The sequence below is a fragment of the Eumetopias jubatus genome, unplaced genomic scaffold (assembly GCF_037043125.1).
Source record: "Eumetopias jubatus isolate StellerSeaLion01/CBP00866 unplaced genomic scaffold, mEumJub1_p1.0 scaffold_9, whole genome shotgun sequence".
Taxonomy (NCBI): domain Eukaryota; kingdom Metazoa; phylum Chordata; class Mammalia; order Carnivora; family Otariidae; genus Eumetopias; species Eumetopias jubatus.
The window spans coordinates 116,421,964-116,444,378 of NW_028274815.1; the positions used below are offsets into that span (position 1 = coordinate 116,421,964).

Below are 22,415 nucleotides of genomic sequence, written 5' to 3' on the forward strand. Positions count from 1 at the left end.
GAAACCTGCTTCTCCCACTCCCTTGCTTGTGTTCCCTTTCTCGCTGTGTCTTTCTCTGTCGAATAAATAAATAAAATCTTTTTTTTTAATTTTTTAAAAGATTTTATTTATTCATTTGACAGAGAGAGAGCGAGAGCAGGAACACAAGCAGGGGAGTGGGAGAGAGAGAAGCAGGCTTCCCGCGGAGCAGGGAGCCCGATGCGGGGCTTGATCCCAGGACCCTGGGATCATGACCTGAGCCGAAGGCAGACGCTTAACGACTGAGCCACCCAGGCACCCCAATAAATAAAATCTTTAAAAAAAAAAACAAAACCATTAAGAACTAATTAGTAATCTCTTGAAATAGTATGGGAGGTAATACTCAAGAGTCTTAAAAAGGCATACTACTCAAAATGGGTTTGGAACTTAGCACCTAGGGGAGGGGGAGCAGTGTCAAAGCTGACTCCTCCTGCCTTCAGTTCATTTTTTGGGGTGGCTTGGCCTTCCTGTAGGCAGTCAGCACTAACCAGGTGCTGACTGCCAATTACTGACCTGTTCCTTTTATTCAAAATAAGCATTTGAGGCACCCCCCCAAAGCAGTCTTGTCGTATCCTACTGTTCACCCAGATCACCTGAGGGTCTTATTAAAATGCTAGTTCTGATATAGTGGATCCTAGGAGTGGAATGCAAGATTGTACATTTCTTTTTCTTTTCTTTTTTTAAGATTTTATCTATTATAGAGAGAGCATGCGTGTGAGTGAAGGGGGGAGGGAGAGGAGAGGAACGGGCAGACTCGGATTCTGATGCAGGGCTCAGTTGTGATCCCACGACCCTGAGATCATGACCTGTGCCAAAACCAAGCAACTGAGCCACGCAGATGCCCCTAGATTGTGCATTTCAAATAAGCTCTTATATGTTGCCCTTGCTTCTGTTTTAAGACTATACTTTGAATAGAAAGGCTCTAAAGAACTTTAGGGGAACATAGTTTGAAAATGATTTAATATGTGGTACTGTCTCTCAATTTTAATTTCTTGAACCAATTAGATTTTACTTTGTTCAGGCTTATTTTGAAGGTCCAGTAAAGTATTGAATTAATACTGTGTAGTAGTTTGCTGCTTACCAGGTAGTAGATAGCAGAGTCTTAGCTGAGGCATCTTCAAACTGGTTACACTCACTGCTTTCTAATTCATGACAAGATCCCCCTGGGAAAAGAATCAACTATATTTAGATTTTCAATCTGACGTTTCCTGTTATTGTTTTCCCCTTTCTTTTCTTTCCCTCAATTAATGACATTGCTTTGAAGAAATGATACCTCCTTTTTAAAAAAAGGTCTGTGGGCACCTCTGCTCCTAGATACTAATTTTCAGCATTTTGTATACCATTTCCTGGGATGGAGAGAAAGCATCTTGTCTTTGGGATATAAGTACTTCTTTCTTCTGCCATAGAACAGTCAGCCCTATCCCAAAATTGAATAATATCAAGAGCCAGTGGAAACCAAGAAAATGATGGTGATGTTATCTGTGCTCATAATAAAATAGTGCCCTTTCTAAGGCATTGGAATTTTGAGAATTTGACTCTGTTCCTGCTTATAGGGCCTCCAAAGACTTACTTGAAATCCGAATCACCATACCTAATAGTTTTGAAGGGTCACAAGTGTTTCTGTGCCCTTGGGCAACCCCTTACTGTATATCTGGGTGGGCTCTGAGGGTTGTATATAAGATTCTACCCAAGGGCTATTTATGTATTTGATAAGGCTGGCCAGAAATTTTAAGTTCTGGTCTTCTTATTTTTGTTAAATTCAAAGAGCATTCGTTTTCCCTTCCGTTTCACCCTTTCTTACTCAGAACAAACACAAATGGATCAGATGAGCCTGAGGATGCAGGGGCTGGTGAAAATAGGAAGGTCAATGGGAATAATTCTCCATCACTCTCAAATGGTGGTTTTAAACCTTCTAGGCCTCCAAGACCTTCACGACCACCTCCACCTACCCCACGTAGACCAGGTGCGTATTCCAGCCATACACTAGGGATGTAGCTGTCAATACTGTGATTGTAAATAATGTTCTGTTTGGGAATTGATCCTCAGGTAAGTTGTCAAAAGACCCTTTTAGGTCAGTTTTCTAGCTGTATTTTTACATTTAAGTTTTGGCCAAGAATGATCTTTCTATAGGTAGACTAATGTGTGCCTTTTCCCTAAGTTTTTCCTCCAGGGTGAAGTTCTTGAGGTAAGTGCTTTGTTGAGAATGAGGAAAAAAAAAAAAAAGAACCATATGTGCATTATTAAAAGTATAGGCAGTGTAGATAAGATTGCAGCTTTTCAGCAGGGTTTGTTATAGTGTGGACATAAGCATGTCATTCTGTCAAGGATCTGCTTGCTTATTATCATTATATCCTTTAAAAGACAATTAGAAATGGCAAGTAACCTTACAACAATGCTACATGATACATTTTGAAGCAAAAATTATACAACAAATGAACATATTTCATGTAGTAAAAATATAAACGTCTATAGATAGATATCCATTTTTCCCGATTACCCAGAATAGAATATTCAATCTTTTACTTTTCCCTCTGTATGTAGATAGGCAATATAAAATAATTAACCCAGATATTATTGGAAAAGTAAATTAGTTGTCTACAAATCATTTTAGTAAATGACTTTGTTTTTGATTATACATCTTCCCCCCTTTTTTGGTAGAAAATGTGTTAATAATATATTCCTAGCCTTTAAGATTATATACTACTTTGTTAAAATATTGGTGACTTCCCCGAGGAATTGTTTTCTCAAGTCTTTCTTGAAAATGTGATATGTACTTTATAACTGTTCATAAGAATGTAGATGCTTAACAGTCAGATCTTCTGTATTTTAACTAACATCAATAATTGGTCTTTGATCTTCAGGGTTTCATAGAAAAGACAATTTAAAGGATCTGGAAAATTACAAAATGAACTTGTAATACCAAAGGATATCAGTGCTTTCCTTCTTATTTTTTAAATAGTTTTTATTTCTTGTATCAGGAAATCAGAATTTGTACTTGCTTCATAATTAATAAAGACATAGGGTAGATGGAACCTAAAAAATTATTTAAAAAGTTTAAGTAATTTTCACCTGCATATCCATCTTAAAATTTCTGTTTGTCATCTACCTTTTTATTTTTATTTTTTTAAAAGATTTTATTTATTTATTTGACAGAGAGAGACATAGCGAGAGAGGGAACACAAGCAGGGGGAGTGGGAGAGGGAGAAGCAGGCTTCCTGCTGAGCAGGGAGCCCAGTGCGGGGCTCGAACCCAGGACCCTGGGATCATGACCTGAGCTGAAGCCAGATGCTTATGACTGAGCCACCCAGGCGCCCTTACCTTTTTATTTTTTAAAGTTAAAATTCTATCCTGAACTTACCTGAAAATAAAAGATTGTTGTTTCCCACAAATCTTTTATAGCATCTGTCAATGGTTCACCATCTGCCACTTCTGAAAGTGAGGGATCCAGTACAGGCTCTCTGCCACCAACAAATATAAATTCAAATACATCTGAAGGAGCAACATCTGGATTAATAATTCCTCTGACTATATCTGGAGGCTCAGGCCCTAGGCCATTAAATTCTGTACCTCAGGCTCCCCTACCACCTGGGTAAGTAACTGTTTTTGGTTACTATTTGTTTGCTTTCGGCTTCTGCATATACTTACCAATAAGGAAAATAATACTGAACTCCATTCTTTAAAAAAACCATCTTCAAGCAATGGTAACTGATTTTGGGGGTGCTGTGTCTAGAGTCAAACTAAACCAAAAAAACTCACCACATTAGAAATCCACCCCCTCCTCATTTCCAGGGCAAAGGTTTATGGTTTTTTGTGGGGTTTTTTTGTTTGTTTTTAACAGAAGGATTCTGAACCATAGTAGGTTAACCAATGCCATATAATATAAAATAGTCACCTAATTCAGATTGCTTTCTCTTTGAAGGGGGAAAAAACATTTTTTAAAATAAAATTTTTCCATCATAAAGTCATTATAGCAAAGTAGTAATAATTTTAAAAAACTGAGAGAATTAGTACTCATAATCCCATTTTAATCTCTTAATTATTTTAAAAATTTAATGCTCTAATAGTTTACATACTTATATACATTGTGGCATTCAATTAATCCAGGGCTTGGAATCTAATTAAAATTAATTGCTTGATAAATTAATAAACCCTTATGAAAATTTTAATTGCTAAACAGATATTACTGTGGGTAGTTGGGCCATTTTCCTTTTGCGAAACCTACACGGGAAGCCAAATTAGAAAATTATTTGTGCAAGGGATTAGCAAACAGAAACTTGTGCTTTCCAAAGTTATTGGTACTTCTAAGCTGTGATGGTTTATTCCTGTCTTCTTCTCTTTGGGGATTAACCTATCAAGGAGACTAGAATACCCAGATTGATTTTGTCTGTTAGACTGTGCAGAGACACATCTGATAAAATCTTAGTCTTTGATTTCAGTTCTTCTAGAACACATTGTGTTTTGCCTTTCAGTTAGCAGCTCAGTCTTTCTTCAGATTTCAAAACATTAATGACAGCATTTTTTTTTCACCAAGTCTTGCATATACCACTACTAGATTGAGGTAGACTTTGTCTCCTGAGTGCATATACCTCAAACCTCTTTACAAATACAAGGCGTCTCTTGAGCAGATACTGCTGCAGAAGAAGTCTTACCCACTCTGTCATCCTCAGGATAACATTTCTTGACTTTATTCCTAAATTCTTTTGGTATCTTCTTTTTATATTGACATGCTTATTTGCCTCAGTTCTGTAATATGGTCATATAAGAGAAAATAGCAAAGATAAGTGCCTTTTAAATTTTGTGTTTAAGTTGGGAGCAGAGAGTGGACCAGCATGGACGAGTTTACTATGTAGATCATATTGAAAAAAGAACAACCTGGGATAGACCAGAACCTCTACCTCCTGGGTAAGTATCTGAATTAAAGAAGAAAAAAAGTATTCAGAACTATAGATTATATCTGTACAAAATCTTCCCTATATCCCTAGTTTTCCTCTTCCTTTCAGTCTTTCCTGAAGTTTCCACAAAGTATCCACTTTGTGTTGTGGTAGATGCAAATTAGAAGAGAGAGAATTGATTAAGCATGGTGAATGATTTATTTTTATTCACTTCTGACCTAAAGGTTTCATAGGTCTTGCTATTTCCATGTTTTCCTTTCTGTATTTTACCTGGCTAAAACCACAAGGTTTTAGAATTAGTTTCTTTAAGAGTAATTATTTAACTGAATAAGAATTATTAAAGCCTGTCATATATATGAAGATAAAGTCCCTATTATATAAAAAAACTTTATAATCGTGAAGTCATTGCAGAATAGTTAGGGAATTAAAGGATATATTAATGCATGATGTTAAGCATTTAACATTTACATTGTAGAAAATGGAAGAAAATATTTTTATTCAAGGGAATTCAGTAGCAAACATGGGAAAGTATTTAATCTTGCTATGATCTCAAATACACACCTAAAAGATACTGTTTTACTTATTAAATTAGCAGATAGTATCCAGTATCGGTGAGATTGTAGAGGAACTTTACCACATAATATTGCTAGTGGTAGTATAAATTAGTTGCAACTCTAAGAGAAAGTATATCTAACTATAGTAATGCACATACCCTTAGTAATCCTCTCCAGGAAATTTATCCTAAAGAAGTAATGCAAAGGAAGAAAAAAATTGATGTATTAAAGGTATTTATTATTTTACTATTTATAAAACGAGAATATTGGAAATAACCATAAACAACAAAGTAGAAATCAACATGTTATTGTATTAATGTTTACTTAATATTATGCACCCATTTGAGGGGCGCCTGGGTGGCTCAGTCATTTAAGCAGCCAACTCTTGATTTCAGCTCAGGTCATGTTCTCAGGGTTGCGAGATCTAGCCCCATGTCAGGCACCATGCTCAGTGGGGAATTCTGTCTCTCCCCCTCCTCCACCCCCTGCGCATTTACTCTCTCTCTAAAATAAATAAATTTTTTAAAAAATTATGCACCCATTTGAAATGATCAGTTGTAATTTTGTGGGAAAAGTGGTTTTTGATATCTGTGAAAAGTTGTATATACAATTGTGTCCCTCCCTATTAGGATTTCAACAGTCAAAAGAACATTGGAAAGAAAATGAGAACTTTTTTCTTAATTACTATATGAGACTTACTCATTAAATTTTATACACTGTATTTTTAAAACCAGATACATCTTAACTTTTAAGGAAAAATGTTTAGAAACATTTCTTTTGTGTTCATTTAAGGACCATTTAAAAATATATAAAATAAAAGAGTTCAGGTAAATCAAAAGTAAGGTAAAATCTTACCAAACCTGCACCAGGGCCAAGATGAAGTTATGTTCGGTTCATATCTAGATCACAAGTAATTATTGAATTAGGTTGTTTTTGTCCTGATTTAGCTGGGAACGGCGGGTTGACAACATGGGACGTATTTACTATGTTGACCATTTCACAAGAACAACAACGTGGCAGAGGCCAACGCTGGAATCTGTCCGGAACTATGAACAGTGGCAGCTCCAGCGTAGTCAGCTGCAAGGAGCAATGCAGCAGTTTAACCAGAGATTTATTTATGGGGTAAGTAGCCTGTTACACTATAAACTTAATAAGTATTTGTTTTTAACCTTTTTTTGCATGTGAAATGTTAAGGAATAAAAGACAAGAGGGCACCAGTTGTTGCTTTTGATATTGTTTAGAACTTGTCTTGAGTATTCTGTGCATGTGATCTATTCTTACCTCTTTGAAAACTAAAGTTCAACCTCCTTTGCTTTGTTAATGTCAAAAATAAAAAAGAAGTTAGGACAACTTAAAATTCGTGGACAAAAGGATAGTAAAAATAAACCCAGGTGGTTTGAAGAGAATTAAAACAGTTCTAAATTTAATACTCCCTCGCTTGGCAGAATATTTGAAGGTTTGGCTCTAAGAGCATCTGACTATTAAGTGGTTTTATAGAACTAATGACAGAATTGAATCACTTTGTAACATATGAAAGTACAGTTTACCTAATTAATTGTTTGGTGCTCTGGGAGACTAAAGAAATTTGATTCCTTATATGATTATGCTAAATATATTATTCTAGCTTCAAAACTATATTATCTTTGGTATGCGTTTCCTTTCTGGAAATGGTTTAAGTTTGTACATATTTTTCTTTAGAGTAATACTGCAATAATAGCTATAAGTTCACCAAAATACATTAATGTTTTGTTAACGCAGTCTTTGGTGCTAGGAATTTTATAGTCTCTCAAATCATAAAGTATTATAGATCTTTTCTCTGAGGAAAGGAAAATAGTCCTTGGAGAAATAATGATTCTATGGACCAAACAAAAGGGATTCGTTTGAGTAATACTTAGAACTTACACCAAAGGGACGCCTGGGTGGCTCAGTCAGTTAAGCGTCTGCCTTCGGCTCAGGTCATGATCCCAGAGTCCTGGGATCGAGTCCTTCATCAGGTTTCCTGCTCAGCGGAGAGCCTGCTTCTCCCTCTCCCTCTGCTGTTCCCCCTGTTTGTGCTCTCGCTCTCTCTCTCTCTGTCAAATAAATAAAATCTTAAAGAATTTAGACCGAAGAAAATCAACTCTGCAAGAGTTCAAGAGAAGCTGACCTCCATTTTCATCTCTTCCCCTCTACCACCTTTGGTATCCTCGTTAGAATACATCGGATTAAATTACTGTCCTCTCTGAGCATTATTTTCCCCCCTTTTCTCCATATTCCTGTCTATTTCTTGGATCTCATGACCATAATAGTTTTCATTCATTGATTTAAAATTTAAAAAAAAATCATCTTTATCACCAGCCTTCCCTTCACTACCTAGTTATGACTAAGATTCTTTCATATAACAATTTTTCCTGCCACCTTCTATAGGCAGCTGTCATTGTATTTCTTCCCAGTGGTTTTAGAAGTGAAATTAATTTGTCTCTTGTCTATCTTATTCTACTCAATTTTTTTTTCTATGCTGTTTAACATCTTTCTTCTAAATTATAATCAGCTTTGGTATACCTGGCCAAATTTCTTCTAGGTTTGAATGCCTAGCTTGCCTGCCTTCTTTAAAGCTATTTTCTACATGGGTGTCCATTGGAAAGAACATGGGCTTTGGAGTCAGACACATCTGGGTTTGAATCCTGGTGATACAGTTACTTTCTGTATATGACTTTGAGAAAGTTACTTAACCTCATCAAGACTCATTTACTTTATCTGTAAAAAATGTAATTAAATTTCCTCAGGAATTTTTTTGAGGATTCTGTAAAATAAAGTTCCTAATATGTTTGGCACATATTAGATGGATAGAAATGTTTTCATTTTTTCTCTCCCTCATATCCACATTGTAAATGTGCTCTTTATCTTACAGTACATCATCTTTTAAAACATTCTTTTTAAAGACTGATTTAGCATATATTCCCAGGGCACCAACAGTATATATTGCTTCATTGTAAACTTCACCAATTTGATACTCAGAGTCTTTGGAACTTTTCTTGAATTGCAGCTTTTTATCTCATTGTCCATGTTCTTTTTTTTTTTACCCCTATCCAAAATAATCTGACCATTTTTTTTTAATTCTTCCACTTTGCTCTTGTTACAGAATAGTTTTAAATCATAACTTAAGCAGCCTATTTTAGCTACCTTTAACACAGCCAACAATATTAACTGAATTGAATGAATTAAACATTCTTACTATCAGCTGCTTAAAAAGTGGTGGGGTGTTGGCATATTGTTTTATAAAGTGGCCTTTGTTCCCCTGGTAGACTCTCATACACCTGACTTTTATTTTTTTCCTTAAGTAGGCTCCACACCCAACATGGGGCTTGAACTCACAATCCTGAGATCAAGAGTCACATGCTCTACCGACTGATGCCAGCCAAGCATCCCTACACCTAGCATTTTTAACCTCAGAATGGAAATGGTTGATGTTGGAACACTGTGTAATGGCTCTTTCCCACCCATGGCTTCAGTGTACATGTCCCCAATTTATTTAACTAGGGAAGAGCCTTGGGTCTTAGACTTGGGATAGGCTTGGGTCTTAGAAAATTATCACAATAGTTTGTCATATGCCAGACTTTTTAGACCTGTTCCATAACCAGTATTCAAACCTTTTATAGTGTTTCTCCCTGGTCTCTCTTCTCTCACTGCTTTTCATAATTGTATCTATCAGGAGGAGCAAGGCCAGTTCTTGATAGGTCTATCTTCTAAGAGCTGTTTAATCAGAAATAGAGTATCTGTCATATGCTTTAAAACTTTGAGTTACCCAGTTTCTGTAATAAGTCAATGACATGGGGAAAAAAACCCAGAAACAATAGGGGGAACTGCTATAGATTGAAACTTAAGAGACTCAACCAAATGTAATGTGAGGACTTTGTTTGAATTTTGACTTGAACAAATAATCAAATGCATTTAATTAGTGACTGGTTATTAGATGATAAAATTAACATAGATTCTTTGGTAGATGTGATTAACAATATTGTGGTTATGTGAGAAGATGTCCACAAATTTTAGAAAGACCTGCTCAAATACAGAGGGGTGAAATGACTCAGTGACTTGGCAAAGAAGAGGGAAAAGAAAATTTGGCAGTCTTGATAATTGTTGAATCTTGGTGCTAGGTATATAGGGGTCACTCCTTATTTTACTCATATATTTTTTCCATTAATAATTTTTGTTTAAAAAGCAGTTAGAATCTATTATTTACTCATTTTATCTTACTAAAGGAGAAAGGGTTTAACCAAATCTTCCTGAGAGACCATGTTATCTCCACTTTATTATACATTTAAACCAAAACATACCCATTAACCCTACATAGTCGCTATGACTTTTGCTTCTCTTATTTTAATGTTTGACTCATTTTTCCAAATGGTTTCCTTTTATCTAGCCAGACTTCTGTCTCTACCAATGTGGTCATTTGAAACCAGAAGTTTAAGAAGTCTTCTTTACAGATCTAGATTTATCAACTCTTTCCAACTGGAATTCTTTCCTTTCACTCATCTGACAGCCTGTTCTTCCTGCTCCTGCAACTCTGTTTCCACAATATTTGTATATACTCCATGTTTTGTATATGAGTCTTTCTTTTTGAGTTAGAAATACGAGGTTAGTCTCAGCCATCCGATGCCTCTAGGTACTGTTGTTTATAAATGACTCTTTGGGAATTTATATATTTCTCTAATTTACTGAGTTATAGCTGAAGAAGAAAATGATCATTTGAGGGTGAGGATTATGTATTTGTAATATTTGAATTTCAAATAATTTCAAGCATTAATGTTTACAAAGATTTTTTTTTCTTTCTCCAGAGTGTATTGGCATATACGTGTTGACTTGAGTGACACATCTCTAAGATGTGAACTCTGTGTTACGTTGCACGTGACCAGGGAAGACCTACCAGAACTCATAACCTTGCTTTCAGGTTATCTAGTTAGGTTGTTCATTAATTCACCTTTTTGTTGTTGCTGTTGTTATTCTTTTTAGAATCAAGATTTGTTTACTACATCACAAAATAAAGAATTTGATCCCCTTGGTCCCCTGCCACCTGGATGGGGTAAGTCACATGATTTTTTTCATTGCATTTGTCATTTTGAAAAAATCAGATATTTATGGATGATAGCCTGCTCTTGCTTGAGTGAATATGTGGGAAATTTTTGGGTGTGTTAGTTTAATTCAGAGTGCCAAATAGGTATTAAATTTCCCAGAAGTTCTAAGTTGACTGTCTTAATAGTTAACTTTTATTGGAATTCAGAATTATTTTACTCTTTTAAAGTTTAAAAATATTTTGGTCATCATTAGGATCTTGCTCTTTTTCCTAACTTTAGCCAGCAACACTTCCCTAAAATATTGTCTCTAAAGACCCAATCCCAGCTTACCCAGGTTATGAGAATCTTGCCTTGCTTATTTTACATTCTGCTTATTTTTAGGTTTCACACTTCTGAAGTTGAGGTGTACCCCCCTTCCTAGATGAGTTCATGATCACCCTGTTACTTAGACTGAACACTGCTTTATGACTCTGCCTTTGGGGCACATGCCTTATTTGTGCAACCAGTGACAACACTGGTACTGTAACAGATGAAACCCTACCGGACATATCTTCAGGATTGACCCAGAAACTAAAACCCCAATTTACAGCCTGTGTTTACATTCTGAAATAGACAGCATTATTTTTGTGACACAATATGTTATTTATTTATTTATTTATTTATTTATTTTTAAATAGGCTCCACACCCAGCGTGGAGCCCAGTGTGGGGCTTGAACTCAGACGCTGAGATCAAGACCTGAGCTGAGATCAAGAGTCAGATGCTTAACCAACCTAGCCACCCACGTGCCTCCATGATACGTATTTTAAATCCAGCTTCCTCATCCTTTCAGACTTCATGTGCTAGGACCAGACATTACCACCTCACAAGCTGACAATGAAGAATTTTTAATACATGCAAACTAAAGAGGCTGGAGAACAAAAAATGGTTTTGGTTCAACAGTGTAGTTTAATAGGGCTTTATATAGCTGGTTTTACCCATCAAGTATAAAGATATTTTCTCCTTTTGAGAGTTGCTGTGAATGAATACATAGAACAGCAAGAAGCTTCTGTTTTTTTACTGTTTTATTCATCGAGTCAGGAAGGGCTCTAATCTGCATTCACTTCGCTATTCAGTAATCTCAGTATTGTTTATCATGTGACTTTTTTCAACAAAGTAAAATCAGCTCTATAGCCACAGTACTTCCTCTCATTAAAAGCAGATGAGCCTTCAGTTGCAAGTGCATCCACCTTTTGAAATTTTGTTTTTCACAGCTTCTTCCAAGAAATGCTGATATCAGCAGTATATACTTAGAACATGTATAGAAAAGAAGTTTTTTATTGAATTTATCCTGCTTCATGTTAATTTTTGAAGAGAAAATCTCTGGCCCTGAAGTCTGAACTTACGTGGCAGATATGCACTTAGGGTATTATTTTTAGATTATAAAAATTACTTTAAAAATTATTTGGATACAGATATATTTTAAAATTTTATATTTATGTGACTGCCAAGAATATTAACTAACATTATTATGTAGCCAGCTGTAGCACTGTGGATGCTTCTTTTTGCCTTAGAGACAGACTTAAAGTTGGTTACTTTTCACACTGAAGATGCCAAGACCAGTGAAGCCAGTGTTAATATTTACAATGTGTCACAAGATGCAGAATCCCATTTATCTGTATATTACGCACACTTGGGGTTCTGTTTCCATCTTAGGCTCAAGTGAGGTAAGTAGCTGAGATGTTAGGATGGGGTTCAGGATACTCACCAGTATATCCCTTCTAACCTCCCATATCACCACGATACGTGAAATCATGGAATTAGTGCTGGAGATATAGTTAAAAGTTACCAAATACTAATTTGACAAAACTATATAATTTGGCTAAAGACTTGTCCTGCAGTAGCTTGCTCAGAGAAAGAGCCAAAGGATCTAAAAAATTGTTATTTGAAAAATAGATATCAAAGGGATAAAAAATGGCTTTATCAGCTTAGAATTTAACCTTAAAATTTTGTTTGAATTGCTAATTTTTAGAAACTATGCTTTTAAAAATGTTGGAATCCATTCTATATTCTTCATTACTTCACTTACCTCATTTGGAGACATCCAAAAAAATTCAGGTACAGGAATTATCTTTTGATGAAGAATAAATTGGTAATGGAATAGAGAATTCAGTAGTTCAAAACAGCAGAACTTAATACTAAAATTTCAAGGACTTTTCTGTTATTAAAAGAGAAAATGATATCCATATGTCTTCTAAACCTTACTGAGAAAGCTGAGGAATACCGGAGAGATTTTGTAGAACAGGAATAAGAAAACAAGAAGAATCCTAAAGCAGGAGGTAGATGGGGGAAAGAAGCAGCAATTTCAAAGGCAGAAAACTAAAGAACTGAGCCCTTTGCCCAGCCTTTGTGTAGAACGTTACTCTACATATTTAGGATTTGGGAACTGAGTGTATTAAAGAAGAGGATATATTTTGAAACAGTGTCTTCCCTAGTTGAATAATGCCTAGCATATAACAAAGAAACAAGTTGTATCCCTCCCCCCATTATATTGTAAGAAAGGAGGTGATGCGGTATGCAAAAAATGCCTGAATAGAGACCTGACTTTCCATCCTGTCACTGCTACCCAATTCTGAGATTTTGGGCAGATCACTTAACCTGTCCCAAGTTTCCCTATCTTCAAGATAAACCATCTACTCCTGGGACTGTTAAGGATAAAATGAGGTCATGTATGAAAAGTTAAAACGTTAATTATTCTTGCTGCCTTTGGTTAGATTGAACAAAAAAGTCCTGTAGGCCGGGCATTGTGAATTAAATCTGTTCAGCTTCTAGAATGTAATGATACTTGAATAACTCTAGCAGGTATATGAATTTAAAAGTGAAAGAATAAATTAAACCTTTTAAAGTTGTGATTTGAAAGCTATAAAATCAGTGCAAGGAGAAGTGGGCAAATTCAGCACATTTTAGTTTGTGGAAGAAGAGTATGCCAACCCTAATGCTTTGCCTTTTTTTTTTCTTTAAGAGAAGAGAACAGACAGCAATGGTAGAGTATATTTTGTCAACCACAACACTCGTATTACACAATGGGAAGACCCCAGAAGTCAAGGGTAAGAAACTTTCAGTTACTAGTATATAGATAATCTTTTAAAGATTGTACTGTATTTCTGACTCAGTTATGGAAAAAATCAAGTTACAAGTTCTTTCCCCAAAGTCCTTAAACATTACTCACCCATATCCTTTAGAAAGAGAAAAAAATTACACTATTACTGTCGTATAATGAATGTGGGTTTCTTGAGAGTAGGGGGAAAAAGTCATTGGTTTATACCAATATACTATGTATTCAAAAATTCCTATTTATTATTAGTAAGTCCAGATTAGTAATTCTAAAGCAGGGTTTTGCAACCTGGGATCACTGGAGAAAATTCAGGAAATACGTGACTTAGGGGGAGTAAATACAGATCCAGTTTTTTAGCCTTTACCTGAAATTGAATGTTTCCTTCCGTTGTGATCATAAGCTACAACCATAGTAGAATTAGCAATGCCTAGGACTTTCCCACCAGTATAGAAATCATAGAAAACCTATGATAGTATAATAGCATTTTGCAGTTGTTGCAGTTATCTCAAAATACTATTTGCACATATTGCAAGAACTTGCTAGTTAATATATTAATAGACACATACTATTATTAGAAGTTTTCCTTTTTAATTGAAGTATAATTAAATATTAGTTTCAGGTGTACAACAGTGATCTGACATTTATATACATTATGAAATTATCACCACAATAAATCTAATTACCTTCTGTCACCAAAGTTATTACGGTATTACTGACTATATTCCCTTTGCTGTACTTTACATCCCTGTGACATTTATTTCATAACTGGAAGTTTGTATTTCAAAGACAAGTTTGTCTTTTTAATGTTTGGTAACTGTGTATATACTTGCTTTCCTTCCTTCCCTCCTTCCTTCCTTCAGAGTGAGTGAGAGAGCACAAGCAAGGGGAGCAGCAGAGGGAAAGGGAGAAGCAGGCTCCCCACTGAGCAGGGAGCCCAGTGTGGGGCTCGATCCCAGGACCCCAGGATCAGGACCTGAGCTGAAGGCGGATGCTAACCAACTGAGCCACCCAGGCATCCCTACTTGCTTTTCTTTGTAGCATTATGTAATAGTACTTGTGTTAGTTTGCTAGAGCTGCCCAAAATCAAGGTATAGGCAGGGCTTTGCTCCCTTGGAAGGCACTAGAAGGATTTGTTCCAAGCCCTTCTCCTAGCTTCTGGTAGTTTGGTTTGTGGCAGCATAACTGCAGTCTTTGCATAGCATTCTTCGGGTCTGCATGTCTCAAGTGTCCAAATTTCTTCTCCTTTTTATATGGATAACCAGCCATATTGGATTAATGGCTCACTGTACTCCAGTATAATCTCATCTTAACTAATAATGTCTGCAGTTGACCCTATTTCCAAATAAGGTCACATTCTGAGCTACTGATGGTTAGTGTTTTAACATAGGAATTTGTGGGTGGACACAGTTCAGCCCATAATGAAATCTAACACTGTGCATTTATCAGACCACCAGAGGGTTCTATTCTGCAAGGAATTTGGCAAGCTATAAAGCCAGAGAGCGGTGTCCACAAGAATGCCCTCACTTCAGACATCAACCACAAACTGGGAGATCCCCCAAATTGCTCTCACTTCAGACCAGCTGGGTATGAATTTAGGGGTTCCCACAACCACTTGCAGGTTTGATAACTCACTTGAGAGACTAGAACTCACTGAAGCTTGTTACACTCAGTTACATTTATCATAGGGAAAGGATACAAATTACAAGCAACAGAAGGAAGAGAGATACAGGACAGAATGTGAAAAGGATCTAAATACCCAGAATTGATGTGGAATAGTATACGTGGAGTATTGCCAACCAGGGAATCTCACCTGAGTCTTTTATATCCAGAGTTTTTATTGGGGCTCCATCATGTACTGCCTGCATAGTTAACCTTTAGCCTCTAGCCCTGTCCCAGAGTTTGAGCTAATACCTTCAGTTTCTAGTTACTCCAGAAGTTGGAATTGATGTGAGGTGTCCCAAAGCCTCCATCATAAATCACATTGTTGACTGTCTGGTGTTCAGAGTTCCCAAGCAAACAGAGATTCTCCTGACATGCAGGACATTCCAGAGGCCTAGAAATCACTTCCCAGTAGCAGAGGGCAGAGGCCAGACCTCTCTTTTGGTATGATTAATTCTTCACACATCCCTTGATTGAAAGTTAAGAACCTTTGTTCTAATGATATGCTTTAAATTTAAAATCTGTTTCTGGATACTAATATCACAGCATTTTTTTTTTTAAAGATTTTATTTATTTTTGACAGAGTGTACAAGCAGGGGGAGCGGCAGGCAGAGGGAGAGGGAGAAGCAGGCTCCCCGCTGAGCAAGGACCCCCAATGCGGGGCTCGATCCCAGGACCCTGGGATCATGACCTGAGCCGAAGGCTGACCCTTAACTGTCTGAGCCACCCAGGCGCTCCTATCACTACATTTTTTATGTTGTTACAATTTTTAACTTAAATATATTCAGTTTCCCAAAAAGGAAGAATTTCAAAGGTAACATTTTAAATTGCTGTGTAAAATTCTATCTTGAAGGACAGAATAGACCATGTCACCTTTCTGTAATTTGCTACCATTTTTTGTTCCTCCTTAGCCTTTTAAAGTGTCGGGGCTAAAGCGAGAATGTTACTAAATAATACAGATGACCCAGTTCTATCCAGTTTGTTTTGTTTTTAAGAAAACAATTTGTTACTGAGCTTATCTTGAAAATATAATTATAACAAATAAGTGTTACCTTTTAAAAATTTTTTGATAATCTATTTTATCTGACATTTCTATTCAGCTCCGTGAATAAAGCTAAATGTTCTTAACCTTTCAACATAGTTTACAAAATACTGTTCTAGACAATGGTTCTCAGCCTTTTGTTCTTCTGAAGTACACTTTTTTTTTTAATGTTCTGAAGTACACTTAAGGAAAATGACAATCCTGTCAGCGATAGTGGCTCTCTAAAACCAGTCAGCTTCAATGCCCCCAACCCCTCCCTTTCTTCCTTTCTGATGTGAACTTGCACATTACTATTTTCTCTCTCTCTCTCTCTCACTAAACCCACCAGGTGAGAAAATATGAAGCTGTAGAATAGAGGAAAACAAACTGGCAAATATGGGTAAAAACTTGGAACACTTATTATACTTAACTAATTAAAAAGAGTAGCTGCCATTATGACAACACACAGATACAAACTACAAAGGAGGTATTCAATAATTCTCTACCCATTCTAGTGGAATATTTTAAAATGTAAAAATTTCTTAGGTTCACAAGTAAGTAGTTTTTAATATTTACACTTAATGGCCCAATTATTTTAATATATAACAAATAAAAATGCACTGTTGCCTTATAATCTAGTTCCTATTTTAAAACTCATGTAGTATTTGCAGGGTGGGAAGTTGGTGCCAGACACGCAAGCTGAAAAACTTGACAAATGCTGTGCTGGCAGTATGAAGGAAGTACTTTGAGAGACTCACAGAGAATGACCAATATATAGTAGGGGGAATACTAATAGTTACAACTTGAGGGCTTACTATGTGTGAAGCTTTTTACTTATATTGTCTCACTTATTCCTCTTACAGTCTCACTATATATACATTCTTAACAAACTGAAGTTGAGAGAGACTAACCAAAATCTAAAGCTAGGTATTAAGGAAGTGGCTAGAAATACTTCAGAAGGAACAGTTGAGTTGCCTTAACAGAGGAATAATTAAGATCTTTTGGACAAGGGGAAAGGCTTCACTTGGGGGTATGACAGATCATGTCTTGTTTAGGGAAATGATGAGTAGCACTACACTATGAAATCACAGGGTTCACGGAAGGGAGTTGGAATTAGAGTGCAGGGTTAAACCTGAAAGGGAACGCTGAGGGCAGAGTGAGTGCCGGCTGTTTAGAGTTCAGGGCTTATCACTGGTAGTGTGAACAGTGAATATCACTTTAAGAAGAGAACTAATCATGATCAGATCTCTGTTTTAGTACGCTGTCAGCAATATGAGTATAGGACCAGAGTGAGACTAGAGGCAGGAATACCAGTTTGGTGGCCATTATGAAAGTTTAGAAGAGAGATGAATGATGCCAGGGTAAGGATGTTCTTGGGGATTGAAAAAGTGATGTGAATATGAAGGCTTCTAAAGCAGAATGGGCAGAACTTGGTTACCAAAAGCTGTTTAGGTGGGTCATTAGATGGGGATTACAGGCCAGGTAGGTGGAAACTGAATGGTGCTTCCATGAACTTATTGACATGTTTAACATGCTTGTAGAATACCTATAGAGAGAGGTCTAGTAAATAATGGGAAACACTGGACTAAATGATCTAAATGATGCTGCATTTATGGATAATTTTTGTTTTGTGTACTTGGGAAACAAACAGCTCAACATTTTTTATTTGTATTTTCTCCTGTGTTTTGTAGCCAATTAAATGAAAAGCCCTTACCTGAAGGCTGGGAAATGAGATTCACAGTTGATGGAATTCCATATTTTGTGGACCACAATAGAAGAACAACCACCTATATTGATCCCCGCACTGGAAAATCTGCCCTGTAAGTTTTCTAAACATTGTAGATTAGAAGTAAAACTGATTCCTAAGATTTTGTTATGAAGATCTGAATTAGCGAGGAATACAGTTCTTATTGTTTCTTGAGTTGCCCAAAGGTCATTGTTCACTAAATATTTTGTATTTTTATTACCCTATGTATTTATCACCATATTTTCTCCTAGAGACGTTTCATATGTTATCTATTCACACAGCACTAAAAAGGTTATTTAGAAATTATCAGTACAGTACTGCTCACAAATTAATCCCTGATTTCTGATGCCTGCTTTCAGTTCTCCTATTTGTTTTTCTTTTCCATATTTAAAAAGCAACTTTATGTTTTGTTTGGTTTAACATGTTTTATTTAAGGTGTTTTTTTGTGGTGAAATACAGCAGAGTTTACCATTTTAACTATTTTAAGTGTACAATTCAGTGGTGGCATTAAGTACATTCACTTTGTTGTGCAACCATCAACACCATCCATCTCCAGATTTTTATCATCCCATACTGAAACTCTATGCCTATTAAACAATAACTCTCCTATCCCCTTCTTTCCTTAGCCCCCGATAACTCTTAACACTTCCTGTCTCTGTGAATTTGACTGCTCATATAAATGGAATCATATGGTATTTGTGCTTGTGACTGGTTTATTTCACTTAGCATTATATCTCCGCAAGGTTGCAAGGTTCGTCTGTGTTACCATTTGTATCCGAATTTCACTCCTTTTTAATGCAGAATAATACTTTAGTATATGTATATACCGTATTTTATTTATACATCTGTTCATGGACTTTTGGGTTGTTTCAAACATCTTTTGACTATTGTGAATAATGCAGCTGTGAATGTGAGTGTACAGATACCTGTTTGAGTTTTTGTTTTCACTTCTTTTGCGTATAATACTCAGAAGTGGAATTGCCCGGCCAGTGGTAATTCTGGTTTTTTTTTTTTTTTTTTGAGGCACTTCAAGACTGTCTTCCACAGTGGGTATACCATTTTACATTGCCACCAAAAGTGTACATAGGTTCCACGTTTTCCACATCAGTGGTTGTTGTTTTCTGTTTTTTAAAAATGTCAGTCTGATGGGTATGAAGTGGTATCTCATGGTTTTTATTTGTATTTCTGTAATGATAAATGATTTTGAGCATCTTTTCATGTGTTAATTGACCAAATATTTGTATATCTTCCTTGAGGAAATGTCTATTCAACTTCTTTGCCCATCTTTGCATCTCGTTGGTTTTTTATTTTCTTTTTCTTTTTTATTTTTAAAGATTTTATTTATTTATTTGAGAGAGAGAGAGAGAGCCTGAGAGTGGGGAGGGTCAGAGCGAGAAGCAGACTCCCTGCCGAGCAGGGAGCTCGATGTGGGACTCGATCCCAGGACTCCAGGATCATGACCTGAGCCGAAGGCAGTCACTTAACCAACTGAGCCACCCAGGAGCCCTGTTTTTTATTTTTTGAATTTTAGAAGTTCTTTATATTCTGGATACTAATCCCTTATCAGATACATCATGTGCAAATATTTTTTCCTATTCTGTGCATTGACCTAAGTTTTATAACTTTAGCTCTTAGGTGTAGGTTTTGCATCCATTTTTAGTTAATTTTTGTAAATGGTATTAGGAAAGGGTCTAACTTCATTTTTTTGCAAGTGGAGATCCAGTTTTCCAAGGACCATTTGCTGGAAAGACTGTCGAACGGGCTTGGCACCCTTGTCAAAAATCCTTTGACCATATGTATATATGCAAAGGTTTATTTTTGGAGTTTATATTTCATTGATCATTATGTCTGTCTTTATTCTAGTTCCACACTGTTTTCATTACTGTAGGTTTTACTAAATTTTGAACTCAGGAAATGTGAGTTCTCCAAGTTCTTTTTTGAGATTGCTTTGGCTTTTTAGGGTCCTTGAGATTTCGTGATTTTTAGGATAGAATTTTCTATTGGTGCAAAAAAATGTCATTAGGATTTTGATAGGGGTTACATTGAATTTGTAATTGTCTTTGGTTTGTTTTGACATCTTAACAATATTATGTCTTTTAGGCCATGAACATAAGATGTCTTTACATTTATTTGTCTTCTTTAATTTCTTTCAACAATGTATTGTAGTTTCACAGTGTGCAAATCTTTTACCCCCTTGGTTTAGTAAATTCCTGGGTTTTTTTAATGCTATTTGTAAATGGAATTGTTTTCTTAAATTTTTTTCAGATTATTGGTTGTTAGTGTATAGAAATGCAACTGATTTTTGTGTTGTTTTATATCCTACCTTGCTGAATGTACTTATTAGTTCTAATAGTTCTTTGTTTCGAATCTAGAATTTTCTAAATATAAGATTATATAATCTTCAAACAAAGATAATTTTTACTTCTTCCTTTCCAATTTGGATGCCTTTTGTTTCTTTTTCTTGCCTAATTGCCCTGGCTAGAACTTCTAGTACTATGTTGAGTAGAAGGGAGAGCAGGCAACCTTGCGTTGTTCCTGATCTTTGAAGGAAAGCTTTCATTTTTCACCACTGAGTTTGTCATCTGTGGGATTTTCATAAATGGCTCTTATATTGAAGAAATATACTGCTGAAATCAGTTTGCTAATATTTTGTTGTGGACTCATATCAGTTCATCAGAAATACTGGTCAGTAGTTTTCTTGTGGTGTCTCTGGCTTTGATATCAGGGCAATATTTACCTCTTGTTACTTTTTGAATTTTATAATTTCTGCTTATTAAAAGCTTTGGGGGCTCCTGGCTGGCTCAGTTGGTAGAACATGTGACTCTTGATCTCGGGATTGTGAGTTCAAGCCCCACGTTGGGTGTTGAGTTTACTTAAAAATAAAATATTAAAAAACTTTCATATGTAAAGAAGAAACTAGAAATTCAGGCCACTTAGGTTTTAATGAAATTAAAAATTATTTAAATATGGGTATTTACCCCAAGATACAAATATAGTGATCTGAAGGGGCACCTGCACCCCAATATTCATAGCAGCAATGTCCACAGTAGCCCAACTATGAGAGCCCAGATGTCCACCGACAGATGAATGGATAAAGAAGATGTGGTGTATGTGTATATATACATACACACAATGGAATACTACTCAGCCATCAAAAAAATGAAATCTTGCTGTTTGTAAGGATGTTGATGGAACTAGAGGGTATCATGCTAAGTGAAATAAGTCAATCAGAGAAAGATAATTATCGTATGATCTCACTTATATGTGGAATTTAAGAAACAAAACAGGATCACAGAGGAAGAGAGGAAAAATTAAAACAAGATGGAATCAGAGAGGTAGACAAACCATAAGAGACTCTTAATCATAGGAAACAAACTGAGGCTTGCTGGAGGGGAGGGAGGTGGGGGGAGGGGGTAACTGGGTGATAGACATTAAGGAGGCACATGATATAATGAGCACTGGGTATTATATAAGGCTGAGGAATCACTGACCTATACCTCAGAAACCAATAATGTATTTTAATTAATTGAATTAAAATGTTTAAAAATATTTAAATATGTAAATAATAGAAAACAGAAAACCTTAAAACCATAGTGGTTCCTTTATGACAGAAATACGTTTCTTTCCATCATTAAGCACACTGCTAATAACCCATGGCTCAATAAAGTCATGAGAAATTAGGAAACATTGTATTTAATGATAATAAAAATACACCATATCACATTTTGTGGGGTTTAACAAAAATAGTCCTCAGAGGAAATTTTCTTGCTCTGTATAGGATTAGATTAGAAAATAAGAAAGGTATAAAATCAGTGATCACTGCTTTCACCTTACTCTAGAAAGTTAGTTAAACCCCAAATAAGCACAAAAAAGGAAATAAGCATAAAAGCAGATATTAACAAAATGAAAATGAAACTATAGAGAACTCAGAGCTAGAAGTTGGATCTTGAAAAAAATTAATTATCGATAACCCCTAGTAAATCTGAGGAGAAAAAAGAGAAAACACAAATTAATATGAAAGTGAAAGGACATCACTACATATCCTATACACACTGAAAGATAACAAAGTGTATATTGAACAACTTTATGCCAAGAATTTTTATTTATTTTTTTTAAAGAGAGGGAGGGGAGGGGCAGAGGGAAAGGGAAAAAGAATCTTAAGCCAAGCATGGAGCCCGATGCAGGGCTTGATGTGGGGCTCGATGTGGGGCTCAATTCAAGACCCTAAGATCATGACCTGAGCCAAAATCAAGAGTCAGACACTTAACCAACTGAGCCACCCAGGTGCCCCAAGAAGTTTTTTTTTTTTTAAGGTGGTGTTTAGGAGTATGCTATGCTACAGTATTTTTATATTTGAGTACTGAGGGGGTGTGGTATT

General features: G+C 35.9%; 1 protein-coding gene across 5 annotated transcripts in view; it reads left to right on the forward strand.

Moving 5' to 3' along the window:
- ITCH (itchy E3 ubiquitin protein ligase) overlaps positions 1-22,415 on the forward strand; it is a 118,261-nt gene that overhangs the window by 73,425 nt on the left and 22,421 nt on the right. For 4 of the 5 annotated variants that reach the window (XM_028118667.2, XM_028118666.2, XM_028118670.2 and 1 more), the window contains 7 exons: positions 1,824-1,981; positions 3,418-3,607; positions 4,825-4,920; positions 6,412-6,586; positions 10,457-10,526; positions 13,518-13,602; positions 17,982-18,110. In XM_028118667.2, the coding sequence (XP_027974468.1) occupies positions 1,824-1,981; positions 3,418-3,607; positions 4,825-4,920; positions 6,412-6,586; positions 10,457-10,526; positions 13,518-13,602; positions 17,982-18,110 (903 nt within the window). The remainder of the gene's footprint in view (positions 1-1,823; positions 1,982-3,417; positions 3,608-4,824; positions 4,921-6,411; positions 6,587-10,456; positions 10,527-13,517; positions 13,603-17,981; positions 18,111-22,415) is intronic. The other variant, XM_028118672.2, reaches the window with a different exon arrangement.